General features: G+C 43.5%; 1 protein-coding gene across 1 annotated transcript in view; it reads right to left on the bottom strand.

Moving 5' to 3' along the window:
* LOC311100733 (poly(ADP-ribose) glycohydrolase-like) overlaps nucleotides 1–21,476 on the bottom strand; it is a 78,172-nt gene extending 56,696 nt beyond the window's left edge. Inside the window, exons 1-7 of the mRNA XM_084141694.1 lie at nucleotides 21,010–21,476; nucleotides 20,663–20,769; nucleotides 16,726–17,653; nucleotides 11,921–12,140; nucleotides 9,859–9,981; nucleotides 5,841–5,912; nucleotides 5,445–5,519 (exon numbers count right to left, since the gene is read on the bottom strand). Coding sequence (XP_083997820.1) covers nucleotides 5,445–5,519; nucleotides 5,841–5,912; nucleotides 9,859–9,981; nucleotides 11,921–12,140; nucleotides 16,726–17,653; nucleotides 20,663–20,769; nucleotides 21,010–21,128 — 1,644 coding nt within the window. The 5' untranslated portion in view covers nucleotides 21,129–21,476. The remainder of the gene's footprint in view (nucleotides 1–5,444; nucleotides 5,520–5,840; nucleotides 5,913–9,858; nucleotides 9,982–11,920; nucleotides 12,141–16,725; nucleotides 17,654–20,662; nucleotides 20,770–21,009) is intronic.
* Between the last annotated feature and the right edge of the window lie 2,364 nt (nucleotides 21,477–23,840).

Raw genomic sequence — 23,840 nt, 5'->3', positions numbered from 1 at the left:
ACAGTTTGGGGAAGGCCCTTTCCTGTTTCCAGCATGTCAATGCCCCTGTGCAGGTCCATACAGAAATGGTTTATCGAGATCGGTGTGAAGAACTTTAACTGGTGGGGGCATCAACCCCATCGAACAGCTTTGGGATGAATTGGAACGCCGTCTGCGAGCCAGGCCTAATCGCCCAACATCAGTGCCCCGACCTCACTAATGCTCTTGTGGCTGAATGGAAGCAAGTCCCCGCAGCAATGTTCCGACATCTAGTGGAAAGCCTTTCCCAGAAGAGTGGAGGCTGTTATAGCAGCAAAGGGGGGGGGGGGGGGGGGACCAACTCCACATTAAACGCCCGTGATTTTGGAACGAGATGTTGGACGAGCATCCTATTGGTCATGTAGTGTACATAGAGGTCTGTATCATCTTTCTATCTGTTACAGAACGGGCAGCTCCATTTTAAAGCTCTACCAACTGAGCGACAGAGGACCACCATGTGGGTAGTGGACAAGTGCACACTTCAGGAAAAAGTGTAGAGTATTGAGATGCATAGCCAGCAGGGGGGGCTCCAACCCTCTAAGAGGCCAAACACTGACATCTATTTGGGCCAAAACGGTCTAATGCGCTATACTGCTGTAATGTACTCTACTATATTGTATTCTGCTGTACTCTACTGTGCTCTATTTTGCCAAAATAAAGATAGCTAAAGTGATCATTTAAACATTAACACAATTCATTAGATGCATAAGTAATTCAATCAATCAACACGTTTCATATTCATACCATCAACATTGAACATTTACAGAGAACAATAGAGATTATATTTCCCTAGATTCAATTTAAAGGTTTTGAAAATCAGGTTAAAATCCTGGTTTTACTATTTTGTTAATTTTAGTGTGCAAATACAATTTCTGTAATTAATCTGTAATAGAACGTTAATCAAAATGATCACTACTGTGCATTTTTCTCCCTTTATTTAAACTTGTTTCGGTAGTGACATATTTAGTGGGGTTGTAAGGAATTAAGGTTAATCTGTAAAATATGCAATACAAAGAGTGTGAGTGGTATATATGTCTACCTGGAAGACGTGTGCTGAAAGTCTGGGAAAAATATGATACAAATTAGATTATAATTTTTTTACACCCCCCAATTTGCACCCCTTCTGTAGAATGACCCGTATAGGCCTAAGTGCTGTTATTCTATCGTGGAAGATATTTACTACAATGTATTTATTTATAGCCGTTATTCAACCAGGTTTCAGGGAGGGAGCAAGAGGACTGGGCTGATTTAAACGCGGCTTCTTCCTGGAACAGATGCTAATGAGCCATGAGTGTGTATGTGCACGTGCACGTGCCTGCCTGCCTTTGTGCGTGCGCGTCTGTCAGTGTGTGCACGTCTGTGTGCGAGGGATAGGAAGTGTGTTCCCTTCCTGAACAGCGGGAGGGTAGAGACAGGGAGCCTTGACTGGCGATTTAAAACGTTGGGCCATAGGAGGGATGTTTATATTACAGCAAACAGGGCCTGACTAAACGCTGTCATAACTAATAACCTGGGGGATATCATAAAGGGTCCCTCTGGGCATAATGAATGAAGCAGGGCCTGATGGGTAGGGATGGGAGAAATGGGATATAGCTGAGCTAGCATTGCCCCGGGTTACCTCTAAATCACAGGGAGACAGTGCATCAAATCAACTGAACTAACACTGGCTGTATGACTTGAAACAGGTCTATACATCACATCAAACTGAAAGTCATCAAGAAAGAGGGGGCTGACGGAGAGCGGAGAGGAGAGGAGAGGGGGATGCCGGAGAGCGGAGAGGAGAGGAGAGGGGGATGCCGGAGAGCGGAGAGGAGGCTGCTGGAGGGCGGAGAGGAGAGGGGACTGCCTGAGAGAGGAGAGGAGAGGGGGACTGCCTGAGAGAGGAGAGGAGAGGGGGACTGCCTGAGAGAGGAGAGGAGAGGGGGACTGCCTGAGAGAGGAGAGGAGAGGGGGACTGCCTGAGAGAGGAGAGGAGAGGGGGACTGCCTGAGAGAGGAGAGGAGAGGAGAGGGGACTGCCTGAGAGAGAGGAGGGGGCTGCCGAAGATGGAGACAGATTAAGATTTACCACTACCTCTTCTCCACTGCTCTCCGGATATGTGACCGTGTAAAAATGAAAACACTTGTGTCCGCTCATATCCACCAATACCAGGGAGAGGTAAGGAAAACAAATCTGATACTGTCGGTCACAGGCTTTCTACTATTCATTAGATGTATCTTCTAGAATGAGTATTCTATGAGGGTGTCATCCAGATCATCCCCTGCCAGTCACCCTTACATCCCTCCATCTCCCCTTTCACCCCTACATCCAACCCTCCTTCATCCCTCCCCCATTCCCCTCTCTCTCTCTCCCCCATTCCTCCTTCTCTCTCCCCATCCCTCCTCCTCTCTCCCCATCCCACCCACCCTCCCTCCCTCTCTCCCCATCCCTCCCTCTCTCCCCCCATCCCTCCCTCCCCCTCATCCCTCCCTCCCTCTCTCTCCCCCAATCCCTCCCTCTCTCTCCCCCATTCCTCCTTCTCTCCCCCCTCCCTCCCTCTCTCCCCCCCCATCCCTCCCTCTCCCCCCCCATCCCTCCCTCTCTCCCCCCCCCCCCCCCTCTCTCCAGTAAAATGGCCTTACTGAAGAGCTCAGTGACTTTCAACATGGCACCGTCATAGTATGCCACCTTTCCAATAAGTCAGTTAGTCACATTTCTGCCCTGCTAGAGCTGCCCCGGTCAACTGTAAGTGCTGTTATTGGGAAGTGGAAACGTCTAGGAGCAACAACGGCTCAGAGGCGAAGTGGTAGGACACACAAGCTCACAGAACGGGACCCCCGAGTGGTGAAGCGCGTAAAAAATCGTCTGTCCTCGGTTGCAACACTCGAGTTCCAAACTGCATCTGGAAGCAACGTCAGCACGAGAACTGTTAGTCGGGTGCTTCATGAAATGGTCGAGCGGCCGCACACAAGCCTAAAGATCATCATGCGCAATGCCGAGTGTCGGCTGGAGTGGTGTTAAGCTCGACGCCATTGGTCTCTGGAGCAGTGGAAACGCGTTCTCTGGAGTGATGAATCACGCTTTACCATCTGCAGTCCGACGTTCTTTTACTTTAGATGTGTGTGTATTGCTGTGTATTGTAATATACTACTGCACCGTTGGAGCTAGGAACACAAGCATTTCACTACACCCGCAATAACGTCTGCTAAATAGTATGTTACCAATACATTTGATTTGATTTGAATGGAAGCAAGTCCCCGCAGCAATGTTCCAACATCTAGTGGAAAGCCTTTCCCAGAATAGTGGAGGCTGTTATAGCAGCAAAGGGGGGGGACCAACTCCATATTAATGGTCATGATTATGGAATGAGATGTTCGACGAGCACGTGTCCACATACTTTTAGTCATGTAGTCTATTTCCTATTTGTCACTGTAAGAAAATCTTAAATAATTCACTCTATAACGTGATTTATGACATAGTGTTTTGCAAATCAATTTGACAGGTTTAAGAATGGAATAATGCATTGAGTTTCTCTGTGAAGCCAGGCAGCTGTTTTCCTCATACTAAACACTACCTTTTGACGGAATGGGATTAAATGAGTTCTCTTGACTCCAGTTCCCCTCTGCATGTATAGCTGCCAACACAGCATTGCCACTCTCATACATACTGTACATATTATATCAATTAAATTTTTTCACTGCTACAATTCAGGCAGATTGATCCCATTTCCCTAGCGACTGTCAGCTAGATAGCAGGCAGGTGCTGATGTTATGTTTCTTTGGAGGGTCTCTCTGACTGGCTGGTCTGTAGTAGCATGGTCCTAGATGGGTTAGTGTTGTCTTGCCAACTCACGTTGTGATCGTCAGCAAGAGAGCACAAAGATCTGGAACCAAGCAAGGACTGTAGCTATAGCAACACAGCAAGAGAAAAGAGAGGGAAGAGAAAGAGGATAGAAGAGAGGATAGATGGCCACTAGACAGGCCAGGTGCCAACTGGTGACAGATAAGAGAGAGAAGACAGAAAGAGAGGAGAGACGGAGAGAGACAGAGACAGAGAGAGAGACAGGGAGAGAGAAAGAGAGAGCAAGACAGAGAGAGCGAGACAGAGAGAGCGAGAGACAGACAGGGAGAGAGAGAGAGAGAGAGAGACAGAGACAGGGAGAGAGACAGAGACAAAGAGAGACAGGGAGAGAGACAGAGAGAGAGACAGAGAGAGAGAGACAGAGAGAGAGAGAGAGAGAGAGAGAGAGAGAGAGAGAGAGAGAGAGAGAGAGAGAGAGAGAGAGAGAGAGAGAGAGAGAGAGAGAGAGAGAGAGAGACAGACAGAGAGAGAGACAGAGAGACAGAGAGAGAGAGAGAGAGAGAGAGAGAGAGAGAGAGCGAGAGAGCGAGAGAGAGAGAGGAGTAGAGGATGTCCAGTTTGCCACTAGATAGAACAGACAGACCAGTGACAGAGCCCTAGCCAATAAGACAGCTCTCTCGTCCCTGTGTATGAGTGTATCCAGGTCTTCCCTGGGCTGCATAGCCCTGACCAGTGACAGAGCCCTAGCCAATAAGGCAGCTCTCTCATCACTGAGTGTATCCAGGTCTTCCCTGTAAATGGCAACATCTATCCAAGACCCCATTGAGCTTCAGACCGTAAATAGGATAGTCCCCCGAAAGTAAGTTATTCACAATTTACAGAGAATGAATTTAAAGCCATATAAACAAAAACAAAAAAAAGTGATTTTCTGCTTTAAACCAACCAAATGAATGACTATTTGTCTATTAGGATCCCCATTAAACTTTTGCAGAAGCTCCTCTTCACGGGGTCTACACAAAACATGACAAGTAACGAAACACTGATACACAAAAGGCAGTCACACAAATTTAAAATACACCGACAAAATAGTGTGCGTGTTAGTGTGTCCCTTACAGTCCCTAATGAGATGTTATTTAATCTTTATTTATTTTTTTATTTTTTTACAAGCAATTTGTAGGATATTAAATATTAGTAGAAGACAGATATTGATAGAGCACTTATTAAATTTCAGCAGTGTATCACTTCAAAACTATTTCACAGGAAAATACATAGCTAAAAGTACAGCGTCCGCTGTATAACGGTTGCTGTCTTTAGAGAGGCACGTAGATGTAACCAGATGACTTACACAGCTGATAGGATCATTGGCAAATGAGCCATCTGTGCTGTGTCTGAACCTAGCCCAGAGCAGATCACTACAGGCCCGTGGTTTATGCTGGCCAATCCGACTGGTATATTCATGGGTACTAAACACTTGATTAGTTTAATAGGGGTTCTTAAAAACCTGATGCTGAGTGTGTGCGTGTGTGTTTAACTGATGAGGCCAGACATTATTTTATTTTCAGATGTCCTTGGACCCAGATGGTCCACCTGATGACTATATTTTTTTTAGGAGGTTGTTCATTAAAATCAATAACATTATTTCTTACCTTGTTGCAGAACAAATGAAGGGCTGTGAAGTCCCATCTCTTGGCATGAGCGACATTGTATTTCAATATGGCATTCTAAAATGGGGAATGCACACCAATAAATGTCATAAAACATGTTCAGCACATGCCTTTTTAGCAGTGTCTTTGCCTTGATTTCCGGGATCTTGGCGCCATCTCATGGCCAATTCAGGTAATAACATGTATTATTTCCACAATCATGGATTTGATGGATAGTTTTCTATCTAAAACACATTTGAACACCACATAAACATCCTTTCTCTTAATATTGCCACTAATGACTAATAATGATGCATCTGGTCAACAATAGACACTGTATATGTTAAATACATTGCTCCACAGTGAACAAACAGCATATCAATTTAGTCATTAACTTACCTTCACATCATGGGAGGTGCAGAAGACTCTGTTCAAAGCTTTCTGGATCAGTTCCCACCGTCCCTGCACCTCCTGCAAAAACAGGAAGTTAATCACCATCATCCTCCTCCTCATCTTTCCTGATCGTACTGTACAGGTCAGGCAGGGGTCAGGGGTCAGTTTTTCCAAGGACGTGATATTGATTTGCATCATCGCAACACTAATGCCTTTATTAGTTTACCTGATTGATTGATTGATTTTGACAGTAAAAAAAATAATATATATATATATATATATATATATATATATATATATATATATATATATATATATATATATATATATATATATATATATATATATATATATATATACATACATACATACAGTGGGGGAAAAAAGTATTTAGTCAGCCACCAATTGTGCAAGTTCTCCCACTTAAAAAGATGAGAGAGGCCTGTAATTTTCATCATAGGTACACGTCAACTATGACAGACAAAATGAGAAAAAAAAATCCAGAAAATCCCATTGTAGGATCTTTAATGAATTTATTTGCAAATTATGGTGGAAAATAAGTATTTGGTCAATAACAAAAGTTTCTCAATACTTTGTTATATACCCTTTGTTGGCAATGACACAGGTCAAACGTTTTCTGTAAGTCTTCACAAGGTTTTCACACACTGTTGCTGGTATTTTGGCCCATTCCTCCATGCAGATCTCCTCTAGAGCAGTGATGTTTTGGGGCTGTCGCTGGGCAACACGGACTTTCAACTCCCTCCAAAGATTTTCTATGGGGTTGAGATCTGGAGACTGGCTAGGCCACTCCAGGACCTTGAAATGCTTCTTACGAAGCCACTCCTTCGTTGCCCGGGCGGTGTGTTTGGGATCATTGTCATGCTGAAAGACCCAGCCACATTTCATTTTCAATGCCCTTGCTGATGGAAGGAGGTTCTCACTCAAAATCTCACGATACATGGCCCCATTCATTCTTTCCTTTACACGGATCAGTCGTCCTGGTCCCTTTGCAGAAAAACAGCCCCAAAGCATGTTGTTTCCACCCCCATGCTTCACAGTAGGTATCGTGTTCTTTGGATGCAACTCAGCATTCTTTGTCCTCCAAACACGACGAGTTGAGTTTTTACCAAAAAGTTCTATTTTGGTTTCATCTGACCATATGACATTCTCCCAATCCTCTTCTGAATCATCCAAATGCACTCTTAGCAAACTTCAGACGGGCCTGGACATGTACTGGCTTAAGCAGGGGGACACGTCTGGCACTGCAGGATTTGAGTCCCTGGCGGCGTAGTGTGTTACTGATGGTAGGCTTTGTTACTTTGGTCCCAGCTCTCTGCAGGTCATTCACTAGGTCCCCCTGTGTGGTTCTGGGATTTTTGCTCACCGTTCTTGTGATCATTTTGACCCCACGGGGTGAGATCTTGCGTGGAGCCCCAGATCGAGGGAGATTATCAGTGGTCTTGTATGTCTTCCATTTCCTAATAATTGCTCCCACAGTTGATTTCTTCAAACCAAGCTGCTTACCTATTGCAGATTCAGTCTTCCCAGCCTGGTGCAGGTCTACAATTTTGTTTCTGGTGTCCTTTGACAGCGCTTTGGTCTTGGCCATAGTGGAGTTTGGAGTGTGACTGTTTGAGGTTGTGGACAGGTGTCTTTTATACTGATAACAAGTTCAAACAGGTGCCATTAATACAGCTAACGAGTGGAGGACAGAGGAGCCTCTTAAAGAAGAAGTTACAGGTCTGTGAGAGCCAGAAATCTTGCTTGTTTGTAGGTGACCAAATACTTATTTTCCACCATAATTTGCAAATTAATTAATTAAAAATCCTACAATGTGATTTTCTGGATTTTTTTTCTCAATTTGTCTGTCATAGTTGACGTGTACCTATGATGAAAATTACAGGCCTCTCTCATCTTTTTAAGTGGGAGAACTTGCACAATTGGTGGCTGACTAAATACTTTTTTCCCCCACTGTATGCTCGCTTCGAGGCAAGTAACACTGAAACATGCATGAGAGCATCAGCTGTTCCGGACGACTGTGATCACGCTCTCCGTAGCCGATGTGAGTAAGACTTTTAAGCAGGTCAACATTCACAAGGCCGCAGGGCCAGACGGATTACCAGGACGTGGTCACCATAGTCCCTGTGCCCAAGAACACTAAGGTAATCTGCCTAAATGACTACCGACCCGTAGCACTCACGTCTGTAGCCATGAAGTGATTTGAAAGGCTGGTCATGGCCCACATCAACACCATTATCCCAGAAACCCTAGACCCACTCCAATTTGCATACCGCCTCAACAGATCCACAGATGATGCAATCTCTATTGCACTCCACACTGCCCTTTCACACCTGGACAAAAGGGACTCCTATTTGAGAATGCTATTCATTGACTACAGCTCAGCGTTCAACACCATAGTGCCCTCAAAGCTCATCACTAAGCTAAGGACCCTGGGACTAAACAGCTCCCTCTGCAACTGGATCCTGGAGTTCTTGACGGGCCGCCCCCAGGTGGTAAGGGTAGGTAACAACACATCTGCCACGCTGATCCTCAACACAGCGGCCCCTCAGGGGTGCGTGCTTAGTCCCCTCCTGTACTCCCTGTTCACTCAAGACTGCATGGCCAGGCACGACTCCAACACCATCATTAAGCTTGCGATGACAACAGTGGTAGGCCTGATCACCAACAACGACGAGACAGCTTATTGGGAGGAGGTCAGAGACCTGGCTGTGTGGTGCCAGGACAACAACCTCTCCCTCAACGTGATCAAGACAAAGGAGATGATTGTGGACTACAGGAAAAAGAAGAGGACTGAGCACGCCCCTATTCTCATCGACGGGGCTGTAGTGGAGCAGGTTGAGAGCTTCAAGTTCCTTGGTGTCCACATCACCAACAAACTGACTGGTTGCATCACCGCCTGGTATGGCAACTGCTCGGCCTCCGACCGCAAGGCACTACAGAGGGTAGTGCGTACGGCCCAGTACATCACTGGGGCCAAGCTTCCTGCCATCCAGGACCTCTATACCAGGTGGTGTCAGAAGAAGGCCCTAAAAATTGCCAAAGACTCCAGCCACCCTAGTCATACACTGTTCTCTCTGCTACCGCACGGCAAGCGGTACCGGAGTGCCAAGTCTAGGTCCAAGAGGCTTCTAAACAGCTTCTACCCCCAAGCCATAAGACTCCTGAACATCTAATCAAATGGCTACCCGGACTATTTGCATTGCCCCCCCCCCCCCCCTCCCCCACCCACGCTGCTGCTACTCTGTTTATTATCTATGCATAGCCACTTTAATAACTCTACCTACATTTACATATTACCTCAATTACCTCGACTAACCGGTGCCCCGGCACATTGACTCGGTACCGGTACCCCCTGTATATAGCCTCGCTATTGTTATTTTTACTGCTGCTCTTTAATTATTTGTTACTTTTATTTTGTATTATTTCATATTGTATTTCTTTGTGTGATTTTTTTTGGTATTCTTTCTTAAAATTGCATTGTTGGTTAAGGGCTTCTAAGTAAGCATTTCATTGTGAGGTCACTACACCTGTTGTATTCGGCGCATGTGACAAATAAAAATTGATTTAATTTGATAGAGCTTGAAAAATTCTGAAAAGAATAATGGGCAAATGTTGTACAATCCGGGTGTGCAAAGCTCATAACGACTTCACTGCCAAAGGTGATTCTAACATGTATTGACGTAGGGGTGTGAATAGTTATGAAAATGAGATATTTCTGTATTTCATTTTCAATAGATGTTCTAACATTTCTACAAACATGTTTTCACTTTGTCATTATGGGGTATTGTGTGTAGATTGGTGATCATTTTTATTTATTTAATCCATTTTGAATTCAGGCTGTAGCAACAAAATGTGAAATAAGTCAAGGGGTATGAATACTTTCTGAAGGCACTGTAGATCAGCTCTTTCCCTAATGGTGAGAGATGTAAGCCGGAGATAACTTTTTAAGTTGTAGTTAGTGAGTCCAATTTCAACATGACAGCACAACGTGTAGCTTCGGTACCTGATTTCCTACTGGGAATAGGCTGCTCTCTGAACAGGGCATTTTCACATGGTCCTCATCCCAGATGTCTCTGAACTTGGTGGGATAGGGAACAGGAACTTTGCCTGCTTGAAGGAGGTCTGTCTGTTGAAGAGAAAATACAGCATGATGAGTACATGAATGGCATCACCAATGGAGGTCCTCCCATTCATCCCACTCCAGATGACGATGATGATGAATCACGTGTTTTGCTAACTTTCACCAATTAATAATTAATAATGCACATGTGTTCATCATACTTTGTCCTTACAAAGACAAAATGTTGAGACCAGGACTATTCTAGCACAAATCAAGGCTTAGACCACAGGTGTCAAACTCATTCCACAGAGGGTCTACTGCAAGGATCGACTAGATTCCACGGAGGGTCTAATGCAGGGATCAACTAGATTCAGCGGAGGGTCTAATGCAGGGATCAACTAGATTCACCGGAGGGTCTAATGCAGGGATCAACTAGATTCAGCGGAGGGTCTAATGCAGGGATCAACTAGATTCAGCGGAGGGTCTAATGCAGGGATCAACTAGATTCAGCGGAGGGCCTACTGCAGGGATCAACTAGATTCAGCGGAGGGCCTACTGCAGGGATCAACTAGATTCAGCGGTGGGTCTAATGCAGGGATCGACTAGATTCAGCGGTGGGCCGATTTATTCTTTAGCGGATGGTCAGGGGGCCGGAACATAATTACAAATAATTTGTAGACTGCAAATTGACCACAAGAAGACCAAACAGATATAACATTTGACTAAAACATAATCTTTCAAACCTTCCTTACATTTGTATATTACATTACATTACATTTTAGTCTTTTAGCAGACGCTCTTATCCAGAGCGACTTACAGTTAGTGAATATATATTTTTTTAATACTGGCCCCCCGTGGGAATCGAACCCATAACCCTGGCGTTGCAAACGCCATGCTCTATCAACTGAGCTACATCCCTGCCGGCCATTCCCTCCCTTACCCTGGACGACGCTGGGCCAATTGTGCGCCGCCCATGAGTCTCCCGGTCGCGGCCGGCTGCGACAGAGCCTGGATTCGAACCAGGATCTCTAGTGGCACAGTTAGCACTGCGATGCAGAGCCTTAGACCACTGCGCCACTCAGGAGACTATATGATCACATATTATTACTATATGATCACATATTACGCGTGGGAATATTTTGGAACAGATTTCCAAAATTAAAATCACTTGGAGCTAATTTGCTTGTGTATTTAGTATTTTCTGTCCAACAATTTAATTATATATATTATTTTTTTTGCTCCGAAAATGTGGGGGGGCCAAATAAAACCATTTGCGGCCAAATTCGGCCCACAGGCCGCTAGTTGGGGAACCCTGGTCTAGTATCTGCTGGTTTTTACTCTTCACTTGTACCTGGTTGTCTAGGTCAGTGATTAGGTAGGAACTCCCCTCACCTGGTTGTCTAGGTCAATGATTAGGTAGGAACTCCCCTCACCTGGTTGTCTAGGTCAATGATTAGTTAGGAACTCCCCTCACCTGGTTGTCTAGGTCAATGATTAGTTAGGATCTCCCCTCACCTGGTTGTCTAGGTCAATGATTAGTTAGGATCTCCCCTCACCTGGTTGTCTAGGTCAATGATTAGTTAGGATCTCCCCTCACCTGGTTGTCTAGGTCAATGATTAGTTAGGATCTCCCCTCACCTGGTTGTCTAGGTCAATGATTAGTTAGGATCTCCCCTCACCTGGTTGTCTAGGTCAATGATTAGTTAGGAACTCCCCTCACCTGGTTGTCTAGGTCAATGATTAGTTAGGAACTCCCCTCACCTGGTTGTCTAGGTCAGTGATTAGTTAGGAACCAATTGAACACAAATTGAAAGGAAATAACAAAACCAGCAGACGCTCAGCCCTCCATTGAGTTTGACACCAACGGCTTTGACTAAAGGAGTTTGACACCAACGGCTTTGACTAAAGGAGTTTGACACCAACGGCTTAGACTAAAGGAGTTTGACACCACCGGCTTAGACTAAAGCATTCAATTCATTTTCCAAGGAGCTGCCCTCTCTCTCACCCTGATCATGACAGTGTGATGGTCAGGAGCATTCTTCAGTGGTGGGAGTGGTCGACCACACTGCGGCATTCTCCTCAGATCGCTGATGGGGCTTCCCAGCCACTTGGAATCGTACGGTGGCGACGGTGGTGGAGGGACATCATCTCCGTCTCTGTCTCCACGTTGTTTCTCACGTGGGACGTCTCCATCTCTGTGTTGTTTGTCCGAAGGAGCTTGGGCACTGTCACATTGAAAAAGAGAAACAACTTTAACACAACCCACTGAAGAAAGAATACGCAATTGATCAACAACATGATGCAATGAGCAACAGGGTTTATAATAAACATCTTAATAAGACATCAGAACACTCCCCAATAGTCTCCCTTTTGACATTGATAACTTGTAGAGTCACAACAGACACCCCAGAGAGGAGCATGTTTATCTGGCAGTAACAGGAACACAGTACTATCACGAATACTATGATTAAGATTCAGTCAGGCTAATAGTGAAAAAACAATAATAAAAAAAAATAAACTTCAAAGCTTTCCCTGAAACAACTACTGTTGAAAATACTTCAAAAAGGTCAACCAAGAGACACGAGCATACTGAGGAGACAAGAGCCGGATGCCAAGTCCACTCATATCCTTACGGATCTTTGCATACAATCAATAACAGGAGTAACCTGCTTCATGACTTACACATAGGCCTAAGTAACTTTAAAAAGTCTGAAGTGAAGTATATCGGCGTGGGGGTGTCTGTGGGTGGCTTTTGACCATTCCTTTGGATTCCTCGTGTCCAACTCATTGTTAGAAAAACGTTTGGTCCAAATCGGATGTTAGGTACTATATTTATTGAATATAATCTGAATCCTATTAATACACATGTTGTATTAGAACTAGATATTGTGTGTATATACTGACATGTAGGCTATGTGTGACGTTTTAAATGTATGTATTTCAGTCCTTGACTAATAATGTTCTGTACTAAACTCAGCAAAAAAAGAAACGTCCCTTTTTCAGGACCCTGTCTTTCAAATATAATTCCTAAAAATCCAAATAAATTCACAGATCTTCATTGTAAAGGGTTTAAACACAGTTTCCCATGCTTGTTCAATGAACCATTAACAATTAATGAACATGCACCTGTGGAACGGTCGTTAAGACACTAACAGCTTACAGACGGTAGGCAATTAAGGTCACAGTTATGAAAACTTAGGACACTAAAGAGGCCTTTCTACTGACTCTGAAAAACACCAAAAGAAAGATGCCCAGGGTCCCTGCTCATCTGCGTGAACGTGCCTTAGGCATGCTGCAAGGAGGCATGAAGACTGCAGATGTGGCCAGGGCAATAAATTGCAATGTCCGTACTGTGAGACGCCTAAGACAGCGCTACAGGGAGACAGGACGGACAGCTGATCGTCCTCGCAGTGGCAGACCACGTGTAACAACACCTGCACAGGATTGGTACATCCGAACATCACACCTGCGGGACAGGTACAGGATGGCAACAACAACTGCACCAGTTACACCAGGAACGCACAATCCCTCCATCAGTGCTCAGACTGTCCGCAATAGGCTGAGAGAGGCTGGACTGAGGGCTTGTATGCCTGTTGTAAGGCAGGTCCTCACCAGACATCACCGGCAACAACGTCGCCTATGGGCACAAACCCACCGTCGCTGGACCAGACAGGACCTGCAAAAAGTGCTCTTCACTGACAAGTCAAGGTTTTGTCTCACCAGGGGTGATGGTCGGATTCGCGTTTATCGTCGAAGGAATGAGCGTTACACCGAGGCCTGTACTCTGGAGCGGGATCGATTTGGAGGTGGAGGGTCCGTCATGGTCTAGGGCGGTGTGTCACAGCATCATCGGACTGAGCTTGTTGTCATTGCAGGCAATCTCAACGCTGTGCGTTACAGGGAAGACATCCTCCTCCCTCATGTGGTACCCTTCCTGCAGGCTCATCCTGACATGACCCTCCAGCATGACAATGCCACCAGCCATACTGCTCGTTCTGTGCGTGATTTCCTGCAAGACAGGAATGTCAGTGTTCTGCCATGGCCAGCGAAGAGCCCGGATCTCAATCCCATTGAGCACGTCTGGGACCTGTTGGATCGGAGGGTGAGGGCTAGGGCCATTCCTCCCAGAAATGTCCGGGAACTTGCAGTTGCCTTGGTGGAAGAGTGGGGTAACATCTCACAGCAAGAACTGGCAAATCTGGTGCAGTCCATGAGGAGGAGATGAACTGCAGTACTTAATGCAGCTGGTGGCCACACCAGATACTGACTGTTACTTTTGATTTTGACCCCCCCTTTGTTCAGGGACACATTATTCAATTTCTGTTAGTCACATGTCTGTGAAACTTGTTCAGTTTATGTCTCAGTTGTTGAATCTTGTTATGTTCATACAAATATTTACACGTTAAGTTTGCTGAAAATAAATGCAGTTGACAGTGAGAGGACGTTTCTTTTTTTGCTGAGTTTATGTATTATGTAATGTTTCATGTGGACCCCAGGAAGAGTAGCTGATGGTTTTGCAGCGGCTAATGGGGATCCTAATAAATACCAAAAAATTGACAATTTTGATGCACTCAATTAGCTTCCTTTCTCAGAGATCAAATTATATTTCAACAAATTAATGTTGCAGGAATGCTAATCTTATCTGTTTCTAACAACATAAACGATTTCAGAATAATCTGATATGGTGATTGTCGAAATCCTCTTGTACTTTTTGAGGTGGAACGACCCAGGACACAGAATTATCAGGTCTCGAAAACTGTCTCAACCTGCTGGTACCACCTCTGTCTCAACCTGCTGGTACCACCTCTGTCTCAACCTGCTGGTACCACCTCTGTCTCAACCTGCTGGTACCACCAATGTCCTATCAACCAACATTTGTATTGAAGTGGGTACCCTATATGTAATTGAGCATGCCTAGCCTATATAATCTTGAGATTCAGGAAGTATGACTTTGTACTATGCCCTTGTATCTACAGTGGCTTGCAAAAGTATTCACCCCCCTTGGCATTTTTCCTATTTTGTTGCCTTACAACCCAGAAAACTTGAGCGTGCATAACTATTCACCCCCACCCCAAAGTCAATATTTTGTAGAGCCACCTTTTGCAGCAATTACAGCTGAAAGTCTCTTGGGGTATGTCTCTATAAGCTTGGCACATCTAGCCACTGGGATTTTTTCCCATTCTTCAAGGCAAAACTGCTCCAGCTCCTTCAAGTTGGATGGGTTCCGCTGGTGTACAGCAATCTTTAAGTCATACCACAGATTCTCAATTGGATTGAGGTCTGGCCTTTGACTAGGCCATTCCAAGACATTTAAATGTTTCTCCTTAAACCACTCGAGTGTTGCTTTAGCAGTATGCTTAGGGTCATTGTCCTGCTGGAAGGTGAACCTCCGTCCCAGTCTCAAATCTCTGGAAGACTGAAACAGGTTTCCAACAAGAATTTCCCTGTATTTAGCGCCATCCATCATTCCTTCAAATCTGACCAGTTTCCCAGTCCCTGCCGATGAAAAACATCCCCACAGCATGATGCTGCCACCACCATGCTTCACTGTGGGGATGGTGTTCTCGGGGTGAGGAGAGGTGTTGGGTTTGCGCCAGACATAATGTTTTCCTTGATGGCCAAAAAGCTCAATTTTAGTCTCATCTGACCAGAGTACCTTCTTCCATATGTTTGAGGAGTCTCCCACATGCCTTTTGGCGAACACCAAATGTGCTTGCTTATTTTTTTCTTTAAGCAATGGCTTTTTTTCTGGCCACTCTTCCGTAAAGCCCAGCTCTGTGGAGTGTACGGCTTAAAGTGGTCCTATGGACAGATACCCCAATCTCCGCTGTAGAGCTTTGCAGCTCCTTCAGGCAGGTAGCTTAGTGGTTAAGAGTGTTGTGCCAGTAACCGAAAGGTCGCTGGTTCTAATCCCCGAGTCGACTAGGTGAAAAATCTGTCGATGTGCCCTTAAGCAAGGCACTTAACCCTAATTGCTCCTGTAAGTCGCTCTGGATAGGAGCGTCTGCTAAATGACTAAAATGTAAATGTAAAATGTTATCTTTGGTCTCTTTGTTGCCTCTCTGATTAATGCCCTCCTTGCCTGGTCCGTGATTTTTGGTGGGCGGCCCTCTCTTGGCAGGTTTGCTGTGGTGGCATATTATTTCAATTTTTTAATAATGGATTTAAATGGTGCTCTGTGGGATGTTCAAAGTTTCGGATATTTTTTTATAACCCAACCCTGATCTGTACTTCTCCGCAACTTTGTCCCTGACCTGTTTGGAGAGCTCCTTGGTCTTCATGGTGCCCCTTGCTTAGAGGTGTTGCAGACTCTAGGGCCTTTCAGAACAGGTGTATATATATACTGAGATCATGTGACACTTAGATTGCACAAAGGTGGACTTTATTTAACTAATTATGTGACTTCTGAAGGTAATTGGTTGCACCAGAGCTTATTTAGGGGCTTCATAGCAAAGCGGGTGAATACATACTGTATGCACGCACCACTTCTCCGTTATTTATTTTTTAGAATTCTTTGAAATAACTTCTTTTTTTTTATTTCACTTCACCAATTTGGACTATTTAGTGTATGTCCATTACATGAAATCCAAAAATAAAAATCTATTTAATGCAACAAAATAGGAAAAACGCCAAGGGGGATGAATACTTTTGCAAGGCACTGTAAGATGTGGCCTAGTTGCTCTTGCATATTTGAATGTAAAACACATTTACCCAGAATTTAGTCTTAAATGGGTTACTTCCACTGCACAAGGGACTCCTCTTTCTCCCTACAAAGTCAACTCCTGAAATTATTGGTATTCAATACTGTACCTTGTGGATGGGGCTTGTGGCAACTTTCTGGCATAGAAGTCTGTTATTTTTCCTTTACCCTTGGATGAGGAGGATCTTTCTGTGTCCTGCTGCTTGTCCAGTTCCCTGTTGCTTTGGCTCGTGGTCTCCTCGGTTTGCTCATCACTGTTCCCTGTATGATCTATGGAGACTTCTGAGACATGCTTGTGATCTGTGGAGACTTCCGAGACAGGCTTGGGATCTGTGGAGACTTCCGAGACAGGCTTGGGATCTGTGGCGACTTCCGAGACAGGCTTGGGATCTGTGGCGACTTCCGAGACAGGCTTGGGATTTGTGGCGACTTCCGAGACAGGCTTGGGATCTGTGGCGACTTCCGAGACAGGCTTGGGATCTGTGGCGACTTGCGAGACAGGCTTGGGATCTGTGGCGACTTGCGAGACAGGCTTGTGATCTGTGGCGACTTGCGGGACAGGCTTTTGATCTGTGGTGACTTGCGGGACAGGCTTTTGATCTGTGGTGACTTGCGGGACGGGCTTGTGATCCTTTAGGCTGTAAGTTGGTGTTAAGGGCTCTGTCTCTTCATCCTGCAGGTCTATGGTGCTACAGACAGCAGGTTCCTCAGAGTCTGAACTGTGGGTCTGGGCCTGGGTCTCTGTCTCCATAGACTGGAAGGGGTTGAACTTGTGACTGCAGTCAGAATCAGAGCTGTCTGGACTCAGCATCTCCACGTCGTCCTGTTGTTGTTGTTGTTGTTGTTGTTGTTGGTGGTGTTGTTCAGCAGCTTCAGACATGTCAGAAGCTGGGCTTGTGGGGCTTTGGGAACGGTTCAAAATCCACTTATCAAGGTTATTCTGTTGGGACTTGGGATTGTTTTTCTGACTAAGAGATGTTGCTTTGGCACCATGCTGCTGCCCTTCCATTGCGTGTAGACTTGCCTCTTTTGAACTTGCTAAGGGAAAGGACACAAAAGACAGAATGAGAATCAACTTGGATCATAACTTGATTGGTAAGTCATAGGCTACACTCAATATAGGCAATATATCAATATATACCGCAAACACATCAAACAACATAAATGACACAAATATATGGACATGTCTGCTGTACCCAAAATGGTGGAGTTATGTCACGCATGCAGCTAACAAAAATATATGGAAATGTCTGCTCTACTCAAAATTACAACCAACTAATTGCAGCATTACCACAAACATGGAAGAGGCAAGTGGAAGGGGAAAAAGTAAGGAAGTTGTCTGTCGGCCCTGCATTAAAGACCAAAATTGCTTAAAGAAAATTGTGATAAATAAAAAAAAAATATATATATACCAGTTTCATTTATGGACCAAAAAATGGACAGCTGTGCCAAATAGATTGGAAGAGATTTTCGATGTACCGATTCCATCACACATGGTTTATGAACTGATAAAGTTGCTTGCGAAAGTTTTCACCCCCCCTTGGCATTTTTCCTATTTTGTTGCCTTACAACCTGGAATTAAAATGGATTTTTGGGGGTATGTATCATTTGACACTTAAGATTGCACAAAGGTGGACTCAATGTCAACAGTGAAGTGGCGACTCCGGGATGCTGACCTAGGCAGAGTTGCAAAGAAAAAGCCATATCTCAGACTTGCCAATAAAAAGAAAAGATTAAGATGGGCAAAAGCACACAGACACTGGACGTTTTCTTTGCAACTCTGCCTAGGTCAGCATCCTGGAGTCGCCTCTTCACTGTTGACATTGAGACTGGTGTTTTGCGGGTACTATTTAATGAAGCTGCAAGTTGAGGACGTGTGAGGCGTCTGTTTCTCAAACTAGACACTAATGTATTTGTCCTCTTGCTCAGTTGTGCACCGGGGCCTCCCACTCCTCTTTCTATTCTGGTTAGAGCCAGTTTGCGCTGTTCTGTGAAGAGAGTAGTACACAGCGCTGTACGAGATCTTCAGTTTCTTGGCAATTTCTCGCATGGAATAGCCTTAATTTCTCAGAACAAGAATAGACTGACAAGTTTCAGAAGAAAGTTATTTGTTTCTGGCCATTTTGAGCCTGTAATCGAACCCACAATTGCTGATGCTCCAGATACTCAATTAGTCTCAAGAAGGCCAGTTTTATTGCTTCTTTAAATCAGCACAACATTTTTCAGCTGTGCTAACATAATTGCAAAAGGGTTATCTAATGATCAATTAGCCTTTTAAAATGATAAACTTGGATTAGCAAACGCAAATGTCCATTGCTCGTGTTTCTTGGCCCAAGCAGGTGTATTCTTATTGGTGTCCTTTAGTAATGTTTCTTTGCAGCAATTCGACCATGAAGGCCTGATTCACACAGTCCCCTCTGAAAAGTTGATGTTGAGATGTGTCTGTTACTTGAACTCTGTGAAGCATTTATTTGGGCTGCAATTTCTGAGGCTGGTAACTCTAATGAACTTATCTTCTGCAGCAGAAGTAACTCTGGGTCTTCCTTTCCTGTGGCTGTCCTCATGAGAGCCAGTTTCATCATAGCGCTTGATGGTTTTTGCGACTGCACTTGAAGAAACTTTCAAAGTTCTTGACATTTTCTGTATTGACTGACCTTCATGTCTTAAAGTTATGATGGACTGTTGTGTCTCTTTGCTTATTTGAGCTGTTCTTGCCATAATATGGACTTGGTCTTTTACCCAATAGGGCTATCTTCTGTATACCACCCCTATCTTGTCACAACACAACTGATTGGCTCAAATGCATTAAGAAGGAAAGAAATTCCACAGATTAACTTTTAAGATATGGAGGACTAAAAGTGCCACAATTAAATAAATAAATACACCATTAAATAATTACTTAAATGTGTCATTAATTAATTAAAATTAGAATTAAATACATAAATGTGTTATTAAATGTGTCATTAATTAATTCAAATACCGATTCATTTTATGTAAAATACATATATAATAATTTCACTATTTACATTTACATTTCATGGTCCTGCGTTGGAGTGCTTCCTGAATTACTTAAAACTGTCAAACTGACCCATCAAAAGTTGGTAGTCGGAACCTAACGCCTGATTGGTTACCCTCTGCATCAAGCCAAGACAAATCAATTCCGGATAATGTCAGCAGGTCCTGCTTCTACATCCTCTGCTAAGTTTAAAATGTCTCTAACCAACTCCCTGGAAAGTTCACGGAGATCCTCCATTGTCTCTATCCAGGTTGGCCTACTCTACTTCAGACCAAAGCAATGGATCAGACTAGATTCGCGTTAGCCCCGCCCACTGACTTTGATGGGTCAGTTTGACAGTTTTAAGTAATTCATGAATCACTGCAATGCAGGATCATGAAATGTAAATGTAAATAGTGAAATAATTATATATGTATTTTACATAAAATGAATCGGTATTTGAATTAATTAATGATACATTTAATTACACATTTATGTATTTAATTCTAATTTTAATTAATTAATGACACATTTAAGTAATTATTTAATGGTGTATTTATTTATTTAATTGTGGCACTTTTAGTCCTCCATATTAAGAAGGCACACCTGTTAATTGAAATGCATTCCAGGTGACTACTTCAAGAAGCTGGTTGAGAGAATGCCAAGAGTGTGCAAAGCTGTCATCAAGGCAAATGGTGGCTATTTGAAGAATCTCAAATATAAAATATATTTTTGATTTGTTTAACACTTTTTTGGTTACTACATGATTCCATATGTGTTATTTCATAGTTTTGATGTCTTCACTATTATTCTACAATGTAAAAAATAGTAAAAATAAAGAAAAACCCTTGAATGAGTAGGTGTGTCCAAACTTTTGACTGGTAGTGTATATATATATATATATATTAATACACAATTACATTGATGGAAGCTACAATCTATCAGCAACATTAAAATATATATACACATCAAACTCAAACTGAACTGGAGATAAAAACCTCCAGTCAGATTATGCAGAGAATGATTTATCTTCCCTGCTCAGGGAGTGTTACCTTTGAAAGCCAATGAAAGAGGGCTCCTTGAGTTGACAGGTGATGGGAGGCCAACTTCAACCCGCAGTCTCTTTTTAACAGGCTCCAAGTCTGACAATGCAGTCATGCTACAAGATAGAGAAAGAGCACCACATGAGTGAGGGCACCAGAAATAGAAGAGCATAGTTAGAATAGATGCAGAGTCCTGGAGGTCTGTTGATAAGCCATATAGCTAACGTCAGCTAGCTATTTAACACGACCAAGTATTTGGTTGTCCATAGTCCATACAATCATTGCCAGCTAGCTGTTGCCATGTCTTTGTACTGTAACTAGCTTTAAAGAAAAGTGTATTTGGTATGCATACTCACAATACAACCTCATTCAGTAATACCACCGAAGCGTTTTGGTAACGATGGTTCCAGAATGGTTTCACACAGAGTCCCCTCCTCAGCAGGCTAGTGAATAATATCATATGGCTTGCAACCATATGACAGTGAATCTATAACTAGTTTAACAACACAAAATAAATGTTGTCTGTCCAGCCAGTGGCCGAGGTCTCCGGACTGACAACCAACGCCTGATAGTTAAAGGTAGTATCTAACGTTAGTTAGCTAAACGCTAACCTTAGCTTTACAGTTTTACGTTGTTGTCATGAGCGTTTTTACTTGAACAACATGTACCAGCTAGTACAACAACCTCGTTTTACAGCTGTTGTGAGGTTAGTTTATTCTTAAACCAAAGATATTAAATAAACACGGTTTCGACAGTAACATACCACAAAACAGACGTGTCATCTTCTCAGCAACAAAACAAAATCACTTCCGGGTCACAGAATTTCGGAACATTTCAAAGTAAAAGTACCCCACGTAATATTAGAAAAGTGTAAAAAAAAAAAAAAACAGTACTTATTCATAATACAGTGCCTTCAGAAAGTATTCACACTCCTTGACTTTTTCGAAATGTTGTTAGGTTACAGCCTGAATTTAATATTGATTCAAATGGATTACACACAATACCCCATAATGTCAAAGTGGAATTATGTTTTTAGAAATTAATTTAAAAAAATAAAAGCTGAAATGTATTGAGTCAATAAGTATTCAAACCCTTTGATATGGCAAGGCTAAATAAGTTCAGGAGTAAAAATGTGCTCAACAACGTCAAATAATAAGTTGCATGGACTCACTCTGTGTTCAATAATAGTGTTTCAACTGATTTTTGATTGACTAACTCATCTCTGAACCCCACACATACAATTATCTGAAATGTCCCTCAGTTGAGCAGTGAATTTTAAACACAGATCCAACCACAAATATCAGGGAGGTTTTCCAATGCCTCGCAAAGAAGGTCACCTATTGGTAGATGGATAAAAAAGCAAAAAAACATTGAATATCCCTTTGAGCATGATTAAGTTATTAATGACACTTTGGATGGTGTATCAATACATCCAGTCACTCCAAAGATACAGGCGTCCTTCCTAACTCAGTTGCCGGAGAGGAAGGAAACCACTCAGGGATTTCACCATGAGGCCAATGGTGACTTTAACATTTGTAAGAGTCTATTGCCGCAATCTAAGTAACACAATAAAAATATCCCCATCAAAATCAGTCAGTTTAAGCTAGAGATTCACCTTCCGCATCTGCGGTGGAAGGTGGCCGAGCTACAGCGGTGTTTGTCAGACCATGAGACATCCCGAAAATCGGTCTTCTCATGAAAATGTCTGAACGGTTTGGCCTAAAAAACTAATATGACCCCATTAGGTAAAGGGGAGAGACTCTCACGAGCATGATGGTGTTCTCCAAGTTTCGCATAGGTGTCACGGGACTCGTCAGAAGGTGACCCATACAAACGAATGGAAGCATGGAGGTAGTTTTATGCCAACAAAAATTTGGTGTTAAATATGTATCCAAAAAAAAAACTAAAATATTTCCTGAACTTTCTTATATCTCCTAGATACAGGACAGACACTTCAAAACCTTATTCCTTATGATTTATTTTTTGACTCTCTTTTTTTGCCATTTATGAATGTTTTATTCAATGCGTTTCAATGGGCTTTAGTAGTAAAGACCAAATTAAATATTTAATAAAAAAATAAAAATATATATATATACAGTGGGGAGAACAAGTATTTGATACACTGCCGATTTTGCAGGTTTTCCTACTTACAAAGCATGTAGAGGTCTGTAATTTTTATCATAGGTACACATCAACTGTGAGAGACGGAATCTAGAACAAAAATCCAGAAAGTCACATTGTATGATTTTTAAGTAATTAATTTGCATTTTATTGCATGACATAAGTATTTGATACATCAGAAAAGCAGAACTTAATATTTGGTACAGAAACCTTTGTTTGCAATTACAGAGATCATACGTTTCCTGTAGGTCTTGACCAGGTTTGCACACACTGCAGCAGGGATTTTGGCCCACTCCTCCATACAGACCTTCTCCAGATCCTTCAGGTTTCGGGGCTGTCAATGGGCAATATGGACTTTCAGCTCCCTCCAAAGATTTTCTATTGGGTTTAGGTCTGGAGACTGGCTAGGCCACTCCAGGACCTTGAGATGCTTCTTACGGAGCCACTCCTTAGTTGCCCTGGCTGTGTGTTTCGGGTCGTTGTTATGCTGGAAGACCCAGCCACGACCCATCTTCAATGCTCTTACTGAGGGAAGGAGGTTGTTGGCCAAGATCTCGCGATACATTGCCCCATCCATCCTCCCCTCAATACGGTGCAGTCGTCCTGTCCCCTTTGCAGAAAAGCATCCCCAAAGAATGATGTTTCCACCTCCATGCTTCACGGTTGGGATGGTGTTCTTGGGGTTGTACTCATCCTTCTTCTTCCTCCAAACACAGCGAGTGGAGTTTAGACCAAAAAGCTATATTTTTGTCTCATCAGACCACATTACCTTCTCCCATTCCTCCTCTGGATCATCCAGATGGTCATTGGCAAACTTCAGACGGGCCTGGACATGCGCTGGCTTGAGCAGGGGGACCTTGCGTGCGCTGCAGGATTTTAATCCATGACGGCGTTGTGTGTTACTAATGGTTTTCTTTGAGACTGTGGTCCCAGTTCTCTTCAGGTCATTGACCAGGTCCTGCCGTGTAGTTCTGGGCTGATCCCTCACCTTCCTCATGATCATTGATGCCCCATGAGGTGAGATCTTGCATGGAGCACCAGACCGAGGGTGATTGACCGTCATCTT

Source organism: Coregonus lavaretus (genome assembly GCF_964263955.1).
Source record: "Coregonus lavaretus genome assembly, chromosome: 25".
Classification (NCBI taxonomy): Eukaryota; Metazoa; Chordata; class Actinopteri; order Salmoniformes; family Salmonidae; genus Coregonus; species Coregonus lavaretus.
The sequence above is the reverse complement of the archived record's forward strand: the minus strand, read 5'-3'. Positions and strand labels throughout refer to the sequence as shown.